The sequence below is a fragment of the Schistocerca americana genome, chromosome 9, assembly GCF_021461395.2.
Source record: "Schistocerca americana isolate TAMUIC-IGC-003095 chromosome 9, iqSchAmer2.1, whole genome shotgun sequence".
Taxonomy (NCBI): domain Eukaryota; kingdom Metazoa; phylum Arthropoda; class Insecta; order Orthoptera; family Acrididae; genus Schistocerca; species Schistocerca americana.
In genome coordinates this window covers 179,458,437-179,470,844 of record NC_060127.1, presented here as the reverse complement: position 1 = coordinate 179,470,844, position 12,408 = coordinate 179,458,437, and the positions used below count along the sequence as shown (strand labels likewise).

The following is a 12,408-nucleotide window of genomic DNA, read 5'->3' as shown; positions in this document are numbered from 1 at the left end:
GCTATTCCCTAATGTCTTATCACATGTCCTATCATACTGTTCCACAGACTATTTTGCAGAGTAAAGGAGGAGGCTCTGGATGCTGTTCGGTACTATAGGTTTGCCTTACAGACAGAGGTCTGCGCCGAAGGCGACGATGGGCTCCTTGGGGTCCCTGAAGGGCGGGAAGATGGTGGAGTCGGTGCCTCGCAGGTCGTTGCACGGGTCGCCCCGCCACGAGGACATCTTGGGCTCGCCGTTGAAGGCCACCACGCGGCCCAGGTCGTCGATGTTCTGGATGCCGCGCTTCACCCGCAGCCGCCCGGCGTCCACCGTGCCATTTTTCTGAAACACCAAAATCAGCAACGATACTACACACCCAATATTCTTCCGGGAAAGCAATGAAGAGGAATAGGAAGTACAGGTTGGAGAAGGATAGTACACCTATCAAATGGCAGCATGACAGTAACACGTTGAAGATAGTGTCCCGCAAGGTCCAATGCTTGTCCTGTTCCTGTTCTTGATGATGATTACCATGGTTTTAGGATGCTAAACTGCTGGGTGATCTTCACCCTCCCCATTATTTACCTAGGCAAATAGGTTACGAAAGAAGTAAACGAGAAAAAGTTTACATTATTGGCATTTTCTTGACCTGGCTAAGGCCTTCAACAATCTAGAACAGTGGTTCTCCAATCATTCATTGTTACTCGTTTTGGAGTAAGGGGATGGCGGAGGGGGTGGGGGTGGGGGAGGGGAGGTTCCCTTCAGGAGAATGGCGGCATGGGTCAGGGAAAATGTTCCGTATTTTCTTTCATGATTACTCTTTTAGTTATTTATACTGAAAGACAAGTTATTGTAATTGATGTTGTGTACATAACCACCACAAGGCTGCCGAAATTCTTATTTTCTGAAATTAATTTCAACAGCGGACTTAATAATTTTAAAATGGTGTGTGCAACTTCATGATTTTAAAATATAATGATTTTAAAATTACGAAGTTACACACACAATTTTAAAATTTTTAAGTATGCTAGATGGTGCCATACTGTTGAAATGAGTTGCAGAAAAATAAACACTGCAGCGGCTTTTTGGGGATTATATAGATAATATCATTTGCACGTGAAATAAGGCTAATTTTCTTGTTCTCTTTTAATAATTTTAAAATTACTATTATTTTAAAATCATGTAAACACTATACACCAATTTTTAAAATTTTAATATCTGACGAATGATGACGTAATTTCGAAACTACATGCAGGAAATAAAAATTTTAATAGCTTTGTGGCAGCTATATGTAAAAGTGGCACACGGACTTAATTTCCTGAATTCAGAGTAACACGTAGAACAGAATTTAATTTGTTTGTTTCAAAACGACATTTTAATTAATTAAACTTGAAAAACTTTAATATGAAAATCCTTTTCAGTAAAGTAATTTTTCAGCAATATGCTTACAAATGTTCCTGGTGGAAAGTGAAGATTTCCTTTTGTCTCAGTTTCACAGAAAGTTAGCTTACCCATTTAATCTATTTCCAAGACTACAGCGTCATGGAATGATTACTTAAGAAAGGAAGAAATAAAGTGTGTGTATGTGGAAATGGGAATCCGAGTAACCAGTTGATAGAAACCGGGTACGACGAGATATCCATCTGTTAATAACAGTCTATGGAACCACTAATAAATAGTCATGTGATTATTGTACGAGCTATTATTACCACTATTATTAAATTTAGTTAAAATTCATCTTACTTGCATATTACATTAATATTGCGAGTATTAAATCATTTATTTTTTACTGTATAAATTTGTATTATAAAGTAATTTAAGTTTAAATTATGCACAAATTTTAAAACAGTATTCAAGTGCAGTTCAATTACGATTTTATCCATAACTTAACCATTTCACAATTAACGCCATTATGTAACTCTTTCACAATTAATGCTGGTCTGTTAAAAATATCAGAGTTACAAAAAATGTGATAAATATTATGAAAATGCCATTGAAATTATTAATAAGTAATTTTGGAGATACAAAAAATTTCCCTATATGTTTTGCCGAAAGGCCACACAATCTGGCCAGACAGGTGGGCCGCGGGCGCTGAGTCGTAATTATTATTAATCGCAAATTCCATGTGGGAGCATATGTATTAACGTGTGAGTGTAAGACCCCTGGATTCCTGCACAGACTTCTGCAAGAAGTTCGGTCATCCACTTTGCATGACCTTAGTGCTGACGAGTTTGTAAAATAAATTTATTCTTGGCCTAAGCAGCATTGCCCCGAAAGATGGTGCCCAGAAAACAGTATCATGTGAAAGCACACCAAATACACTAATAAACCTGTCTGCAGGCCCACTGAGAAAGTCGGTCAGTGTGGCCGAGCAGTTCTAGGCGCTTGAGTCTGGAACCGCGCGACCGATACGGTCGCAAGTTCGAATCCTGCCTCGCGCTTGGATGTGTGTGATGTCCTTAGGTTAGTTAGGTTTAAGTAGTTCTACGTTCTAGGGGACTGATGACCTCAGATGTTAAGTCCCTTAGTGCTCAGTGCCATTTGAACCATTTTTTCCACAGAGAAAGAGACATTTATAAATCCAAAGTGGGTGTAGGTGGCATATTTGTTTAACTTACCGACCTGATGGTACCACATGTCCTCGATCTTGATGACTATAACTTTCTCACGAGTAGTTTTATTTTGCGTGTACCCACTGACATCTGCTTCTAGCGCCCATGAGCAAGTTTCGTGATCTAAAATTCAGCAATAAAAGTTGTTTTTAAGGGCTTTTTTTTTGCGATAAACCAGTTGTCAGCCATTATTCTCATGGATATGTCCGGTAGGAATGCATTTGGATCCTTTATCACTGTACTTGTATCATCAGGTGTGACAGTTTAGCCCGCATCTCGTGGTCGTGCGGTAGCGTTCTCGCTTCCCACGCCCGGGTTCCCGGGTTCGATTCCCGGCGGGGTCAGGTATTTTCTCTGCCTCGTGATGGTTGGGTGTTGTGTGCTGTCCTTAGATTAGTTGGGTTTAAGTAGTTCTAAGTTCTAGGGGACTGATGACCATAGATGTTAAGTCCCATAGTGCTCAGCCACTTTTTTGTGACAGTTTAGGAGTGTTCTGCAGTATCCATGGTAAACAATTTATGTTGGTTATGAGTAAATGTGTGCCAACGGGACATTGTATTCAATTTCATTCTAATTCCATATTCAATTGTTTTTCCTTTGTGTCAGTTTGCTGACTTTCTCTAGTACATCATAGTCACCACTCGAAGGCATACTCATACCACAGGCTTTCTGGCGTATTACGTCAGTGCTGAAAGTGGGAAGCAATTGTAAACCTATTCTTGTATTGTCCTGGCTGTGTCATTTATACATCTCATTGAGCCCTGTATCAGTACGCTTGTGTTAGCAGCATACGCCATAGTTTTTGTAGAGTTCTCCGATACCTCTGGTATATGATCTATGTAGGTCAATAACTAGAGTGGTCGAAATACTGAAACATGTGAGATACCATATTTCATGTTTATCGACCCAGAATTTAGTTTTTTCGATAGTGTCGCATGTTAATGTATCCCTGTTTTCTGATGTTGAGGTATGGCTCCATTCATGCAAGGGGATGCCTTCAGCATCAAAAAAATCTCATTTCATGTGTAACTTTTTTTCAGTTGGTGGCTCTCAACCTTTTCAAATCAGCGCCTACGTGCCGCCTTAGAATGCTAGCCTGCACCCACGTCTTCACCGTAGATTAAAATGTAATCCAGGTTCCTCAGGCACGGGGGTTGGAACTTTAATAGTGGCATATATTAATTTACAGCTTTCACAAAGCAGACGCATGTTTCAAAGTTTTCCTGTCCTTGAGAGTAGTCACCAGCATTGATATAACCCCTTGCCAGCAATGTGGAAGTCGTAGGACACAATTAGCAGTGCCAGATGTGTTGAAACACGGAGTGGAGCGGTCTGCTGCCTGACGAATCTCTGTAACAGTCCTGAAACTAATGCCATAAAGTGGTTCCTTCATCTCAGGAATCAAGCCCCATCGATCGACCAAATCAGTCGTAAGTTCGTACCACACGAGACCGGGCATCGTCGTACAAAGTGATGGGCCGATCCTGCAGAAAATTTCGCCGCTTCTTTCTCTAAGCTGTTCATTTTTGGAACACAGCCTGCAATCCACCACAGTCCCAGGACTTAAGCCCTTGTGATTTCAACTTGATTCCTTAGATGAAGGAAGCACTTCTTGGCATTCGTTTCAGAACTGTTACAGAGATTTGGGAAATAGACCGCTCCTCTCGAACTATCAACACAACTGACGCTGCTAAAGCTAACCTACGAGTTCCACATCACTGGCAACTGGTTACTCAATTCTGGTGACTACACTGAAGGACAGTAAAACTTTGAAACATTTATCTATTTTGTATAAGTTGTAAATAAACATTTGCCGCTATTAAAGTTCCAACCCTTGTATAAATGGCAATGCAGAGCCACAGTCACAATTGCATAAATGGGAACTTTTTCATGCACAATAACTGACGCAGTCTTATGACTGTGTAGTGTAGTACTAACACTTTAAGTTTGACAAGGCCAATATCTGGCATGTTTTATTGTAATTTTATATTGTGGCATTTCTGAAGAGAGCTTCATTATTATAGCCGAAACCTAGGTAAAGTTTCTTTGCTTATGCAACTGGAGGCTGAAATTTAATATAATCATCTGGAATACATTAACTGGGAAGGGAAAAACTATATAAAGGTTAGAGGATACTAACTTCAGTGCTGGATATCCGATTCACACTGTCTGATCCATTCCCCTTTCTTTTTCAGAACGTTGTAATAAATGGATAATACACTGCATCACGCCATGCTTTAATTTATCCCACATTAAATTATAGTAGTCATATACTAAATAACAATCTGGAATTTCTGCTGGAGTTTCTGTGTCAAACACATGTCTTGTGATAGTCAATTTCCCACACAAATGCTGGTAAAAATATGACGGGCGTCAGTGCATATCTGCAGTCTAACGAGCATTGGCCACTTTCTCTCTCTGTGTACGGGGTCTCTACAACTAAGCCCTTGATGCTCTTTTGTTTCTGAGATATCGCAGTAATATTCCGTGAAACGCAATTTCTCTCAGAGTTTTCCAACTCTGGTGGATGCGATGGCCGACGGTTCCCAAGGTGTTGTTTAAAACGAAACCGCCATTTCTTTCTGTTAGGTTTTCTGTTACCTTTATTTCGATAGACTCCTTAATTAATCTGTCTCAGAAACTTGGAGTTTGCAGCACGATATTCGTTTCAGCGTTTTCATTCCAAGCAGTGCTCGGCGACAGATGATTTACTTGCATATTTCCCGGACTGCTCTGATAGTCTGCTCCACGTGAGACGTGCCACTTCCGCATGAAATGCATCCAACTATGGGACACGTTTTTTATCTTATTGGATGGGAGCGAAATATACTGGACGCCATATTGCCGTTGGAGTCTACCGATTTTTCCGGATATTTGGGCATCGTAAGGTACATAAGCGTCTTTAGGCTTAGCAGCAGTACCAGTACGATTATACATCCTTCGTAAGGTACTTAAGGAAAGAATTAACCTAAGACCCATATTTAAAATCACGATGCAACTAGACACCAGAAGGCAAAATACACCCACGTCCAGAAAAAAAAAGAAAAAAAGAACACCTCGAACGGCTAGAGATATGACGTTCATACTCATACGACATGTACCGAGTGATCAAAAAGTAAGTATAAATTTGAAAATAAATCACAGAATAATGTATATAGAGAGGTAGAAATTGACACACATGCCTGGAATGACATGGGGTTTTATTAGAACCAAAAAATACAAAAGTTCAAAAAATGTCCGACAGATGGCGCTTCATCTGATCAGAATAGCAATAATTAGCATAACAAAGTAAGACAAAGCAAAGATGATGATCTTTACAGGAAATGCTCAATATGTCCACCATCATTCCTCAACAATAGCTGTAGTCGAGGAATAATGTTGCGAACAGCACTGTAAAGGATGTCCGGAGTTATGGTGAGGCATTGGCGTCGGATGCTGTCTTTCAGCATCCCTAGGGATGTCGGTCGATCACGATACACTTGTGACTTCAGGTAACCACAAAGCCAATAACCGCACGGACTGAGGTCTGGGGACCTGGGAGGCCAAGCGTGACGAAAGTGGCGGCTGGGCAAACGATCATCACCAAACGACGCTCGCAATAGATCTTTCACGCGTCTAGTAATATGGGGTGGAGCGCCATCCTGCATTTTGGTTCTAATAAAACCCCATGTCATTCCAAGCATGTGTGTCAATTTTTACCTCTGTACCTACATTATTCCGTGGTTTATTAAGTTTTCAAATTTACACTGACTTTTTGATACATTAGTATGTTCTGCAGAAACGAATAGCATTTCAATCAACTCGGTTCAGCATGTGTCCTGTTACCTAGTAGGCGCAAGGTCTGCCATGGGTCCTGCTAATTCGTTCCACGCGTTATGGCTTCGACGTATATAACGCGCGAATGGCGTCCGGTGTTATAGCCATCCATACTGCATCCGCCTGGCTCCAAAGTTCATCTGTGTTGGTTGGAACTGGGCCACACCACTGTACACGTCGTTTCACCATATTCCACATATTTTCCATTGGTGACAAGTCTTGCGATGTGGTCTACAAGGCAAAAGGCTGATATCCTGTGACAGTAAGAAGGTGCGTGTTCGTGCAGCAACATGTAGTCGTGCATTGTCTTGCTGAAAAATGACATCTGTGGTGTCCTGCAGAAGGGATGTTGTTACGGGCGTCATTGACGTTGGTCCACTGGTCACAGTGCCCTGGATAAACACCAGCTGTGATTTGTGGTTGTACCCCATAGCACCGCACACCATAAGGCCTCGAACTGGCGCTGTACGTCATGTGTGAATGTGATGCAGCTCGCACTGTCTGCGGCGAACCAAAGTGCGGCCATCATTTCTAAACAAACAGAATCTGCATTCGTCCGACAACAGTGTCTAATACCGTTCCTGTCCCCAGTGTATCGTTTCATACACCAGTGCCGCCTAGCATGTTTCCACATATTCGTCGCCGGCCACTGTGTCCGAGCGGTTCTAGGCGCTTCAGACCGGAACCGCGCTGTTTCTACGGTCGCAGGTTCGAATCCTGCCTCGGGCATGGATGTGTGTGATGTCCTTAGGTTAGTTAGGTTTAAGTAGTTGTAAGTCTAGGGGACTGATGTCCTCAGATGTGCTTAGAGCCACACATTCGTCAAAGACAGGTAGAGACGTGGACGATGCGCTCGTAACCCATACCGTAATAAACGGCGATAAACTGTCACCTCTGGTAGTAGTGTACGATGTGTTACACTATTCCACTGTTGCGCCAGAGCCTAGAAAGATTCAGATCCGTTCTACAGTCCCACTAGTTATAAGTTGGCACAGTGGATAGGCCTTGAAAAACTGAACACAGATCAATCGAGAAAACAGGAAGAAGTTGTGTGGAACTGTGAAAAAATAAGCAAAATATACAAACTGAGTAGTTCAAGGGAAGATTCGCAACATTAAGGACGATAACATCGCAGGAGCGCCGTGGTCTCGTGGTAACGTGAGCAGCTGCGGAACAAAAGGTCCTAGATTCAAATCTTCCATCGAATGAAAAAGTTTAATTTTTTATTTTCAGTTTATGTGACAAACTCTTATGTTTTCACAACTTTTTTGGGAGTGATTATCACATCCACAAGAAAACCTAAACCGGGCAAGGTAGAAGAATCTTTTTACCCATTCGCCAAGTGTACAAGTTAGGTGGGTCGACAACATATTCCTGTCATATGACGCACATGCCGTCACCAGTGTCGTATAGAATATATCACATGTGTTTTCCTGTGGAGGAATCGGTTGACCTATGACCTTGCGACAAATGTTTTCTGTTCCCATTGGAGAGGCACGTCCTTTCGTCTACTGATAGCACGGTTTTGCGATGCGGTCGCAAAACACAGACACTAAACTTATTACAGTGAACAGAGATGTCAATGAACGAACGGACAGATAATAACTATGCAAAAATAAAGAAAGTAAAATTTTCAGTCGAGGGAAGACTTGAACCAAGGACCTCTCTTTCTGCAGCTGGTCACGCTACCACGGGACCACGGTGCTCTTAATCTCACGTAGTCCATTATGTTGCTTATGTGGCCCATTGACTACTCAGTTTGTATATTTTGCTTATTTTTTTCATAGTTCCACACAACTTCTTCCTGTTTTCTCGATTGATCTGTGTTCAGTTTTTCAAGGCCTATCCACTGTGCCAACTTATAACTAAATCTGAGGGGGGTGCGATGGGGAGGTCCCCTTGTTGGTCCCAGACGAGCAGCAGTTTCCCGGATGGATGCATCACATTCTCTTATGGGAATAAGGCGCCATCTTTCTAACTCACTGATTTGAAGGAACGATTCACGCATACGTTTGCGACGCATCCTGCACGTCTGCTCGAATCGCACTGATCCATTATCTTCCGCTTATAGTGACAACGGGAGCCGCAGGCACATTTTCTCTGTAGGTGGCGTTGCGCCGCTATATCGATGTTGACCTTGAACCCGCGGGCCGACATGATTTAAATGCTAGTCATTTCTGCAGATCATACTAATGTACATGTCATGTGAATGTGAACGTCCTATCTCTAGTCGTTCAAGGCGATCTATTTTTTTCTGAACATGAGTGTACCTAAAACACATTCTCTACAAATACGTGGGGAACTGCAAACACCTCGCCGGCAACTTCACTAACTCCCTACACAGTAGCAGTCAATTGTGGCCCCAGGATACGGATATAATGGACAGTTTCGATGTAGTTCCTCTCTTTACGAGTCCTCAGCTCGTGGTCTAGTGGCTAGCGATGCTGCCTCTGGATCACGGGGTCCCGAGTTCGATTCCCGGCCGGATTGGGAATTTTCTTTGCCTGGGGACTGGGTGTTTGTGTTGTCCTCATCATTTCATCATCATCATTATTCGTGACAGAGGCTAGATTGAACTGTGTAAAAATTGGGACTCTGTACGGGCGATGATGAACGCGCAGTTGAGCGCCCCACAAACCAATCATCATCATCAACTCTCTTCACGAGAGTTTCACTTGCTGATTCCATGGAACAAGGCATGTTCTCATTTCTTATTCGGCGGAAGATATTATGCACAACCCGACGGCGTTGGGCAGTCCGTTATCGGCTGTCATGGTGAACCTACACATGGAACACTTTGAAGCAAGGTCGCTAGAAATCGCCAAGTGGATATATTTGTAGTGCGGCCACCTGGAGTGGGAAACCGGCAAGACTTCCCGGAACATTTAAACTCCATCCGTCGTAATACAAAATTCACGATGGAATTCGCAAAAGAGATCCAACTACCTTTCCACAACGCGTTAATTAAGAGGAGAGCGGACAATTGCCAGGGCACAGTGTACACAGAAAACCAACACACACTGACCTCTGTTTCCACGTCTCGAACCATTACCATCCGTCGCAAGGAAATTCGATGTTTGACTATGGTCCGTACAGCTCAAGCACTATCACATAAGTAGGGCCTCGCCTGCTAATTACAGCACCTGCGAATAGTTTAACGCAGGAATGGGTATTCTGATCATTAAATTGGACGGCCGACGCAGTCAAAAATCAAAAAGACCGATAAACGGGTTGGGACTGAGACCAAGGAAGAGAAACCTAAATTCGCTTATCTACCTTATACTGCACCAATATCTGGAAGTATCGGCACACTTCTACGGGAATGTGGCATCCAGTGTATTTTGCACCCCTTTAGCGACGGTAGGAACTATTCTTTGTAGTGGTGAAGACGATCTAGATCTCAGAAAACCTAGTGCGTATCGAATTCCATGTCCAGTGTGGCATGTCTGAATATCTGCGATGATTTAATTTTCTCGGTTTGGAATGCATCTCCTCTCCAGTCGCTATTTTGATGGTTATGCAAAGCGCTGCCATATACCGGAACTTTCTCAAACTATAGGAACTGAAGTGGATATACTCCACGACGCCCCGCAACAAACTGCACAGTTTTACAGTTGAAATTGCCCGAGAAAAAATGTACTGTCTTTCTTATTGAACGAGATCCGTAAAATTGTCTGAGAGGCAGATTATCTCTGTGAAGACGAGCTACCAGGCATTTTTCTTCAGGGAAGTCAGAGACTCGCAAATTACACAATACTTTTAACAAGAAAACGTCAAAGCGGACGCATCCTGGTTTCGCGTGCCGCAACAAACCACCTTTGCAGCTAGCGATGGGAGAACTGCAGCGGTAATGACCTGGATAATGTCCTCAGACAGACAGCTACTTATAATCTTCAGCCGCAAACTAGACTACAGCTCGCCACCAGGAGTAGAGGATGAAGTTTTGATGATTCAGCCACTCGTGATGGTGAAATTTCATAAAAATCGTTAAACAAACCTCGGCTGAACATCCCGAAGCAACAGCCAACAGGCAATACGTCAAAAGGTGAACATGAAAATCTGTACAGTATTGAATCAATTTCTGGTTTATTTCCTTGAAAAAATCTACCGCCTGACTTCTTATCATTGCTGAACGTCAGTTTGATGTGTCTGTTGTCGTGGCGATGACTGCCCTAAATATGGAAATTTGAAGAAATTCGTTAGGTAAGGACGATATCGAAACTACGTTGCGCAACAGAATTAAAGGTTCACTTTTTGGAAATCCGCAAGCGTCTCCCATTCCAGAGCTTAAGTTTGAAATTTGGTACAAAGGTGCCTACAACCTTCCTCTGTGATGGTACGAAAGCGTGCGCCCTGCGACATCACCTCCTGCGCTCGACGTCGCTTCAGACAGAAAGATGTCGACACATGCGAACAAAGTTCAGAAGTTCACCTTATCTGTTAGGCTGGTTAATGATGTCACTGTGGAACCAGATTTTACCTCAGTTCTGGCCATTGCCACCGTGGACATGCCATGCGATGGCAAGTTCGTCACAGTCCCTCTTACCTACATTTCACTCCTTCTTGCGACGCGTCTGCGATGGAGGTCACAACCGCTATACCCAGTGCTGAAGTCACGTGATTTTCTTAAAGGTGGGCGGAGAAAACATTTCAAACACACCGCCGCCGAGAATCGACAAGAAAAGGCCTAACGGCTTAAATGAAGCTCAGTGTTTATGTGCTGTGCTGATTGACATTAACGCTGACGTGGCCATATTTACTGTACACTGAAGGCCCAAAGAAACTGGTATAGGCATGGGTATTCAAACACAGAGTTATGTAAACAGGCAGAATAAGGCGCTGCCTGCGATCGGCAACACTTATATAAGACAACAAGTGTCTGGCGCCGGTGTTAGATCGGTTACTGCTGCTACAATGGGAAGTTATCATCCCTTATCATTTAGCTACAATATAGCAGGTCAGCAACTGGAAGCAGTTAATTCCATAAATTATCTGGGATCACGCATTAGGAGTGATTTAAAATGGAATGATCATATAAAGTTGATCGTCGGTAAAGCAGATGCCAGACTGAGATTCATTGGAAGAATCCTAAGGAAATGCAATCCGAAAACAAAGGAAGCAGGTTACAGTACGCTTGTTCGCCCACTGCTTGAATACTGCTCAGCAGTGTGGGATCCGTACCAGATAGGGTTGATAGTGAAACGTCCCCTTGGAAAAATTTATGAATGACTGTGCTGATAAGCCCCTTACGTTATTTGATTTTCAAACAGCTGAGCAAAACTGAACGTACTCAGACATTTCTCTCTTTACTTATTCTGATCATCACTAAACTGACACACAATATTATTAGCGCAACACAATCTGACTTTCAATAATCCCTACAAAAGAATGGCCCTGACTAACCTTTCATGAATCACTTACCTCAAAAATATCTGCGTTACTGGAACTACCGCAATACAGCGAGCGCCACTACTGCCAGCTAAATAAAAGATTCTAACTACTGAAGGCACTAACTACTGATAGGCATAGTTAGCGAATGAAAGATTTTAATAGAGAACAAACAATGTATTTACCTTAATAGTGTTCAAAAGTCATTATATATATATATATATATATATATATATATATATATATATATATATATATATATATATATACACATCAGTTCATGACATCCAGTCTTACAAATTTACTGTCTAAGGATGGACACACGTCCAGATCATCCGCTCTCAAAACTCCGCCATCTCTCTCCCCACATCCACCACTGCTGGCGGCTCACCTCCATCTGCGCAACGCTACGCGCTGTTCACATCCAACTGCCCAACACGACAATAGCGAAATCCAGCAACGCAAACCAGCCACAGACTGCACACACAGTCAGTGATTTTCATACAGAGCTCTACGTGGCGTTACCAATATAAACACCTAAACAGCCTACTTACAATAGAAGAGATAGAGAAGATCCAACGGAGAGCAGCGCGCTTCGTTACAGGATCAT

At 42.7% G+C, this 12,408-nt stretch overlaps 1 protein-coding gene across 1 annotated transcript in view; it reads right to left on the bottom strand.

Annotated features, from left to right (window-relative positions):
- Positions 1-12,408, bottom strand: part of LOC124551118 (sensory neuron membrane protein 1-like) — a 291,988-nt gene that overhangs the window by 122,677 nt on the left and 156,903 nt on the right. The window contains exon 6 of the mRNA XM_047126065.1: positions 110-324. Coding sequence (XP_046982021.1) covers positions 110-324 — 215 coding nt within the window. The remainder of the gene's footprint in view (positions 1-109; positions 325-12,408) is intronic.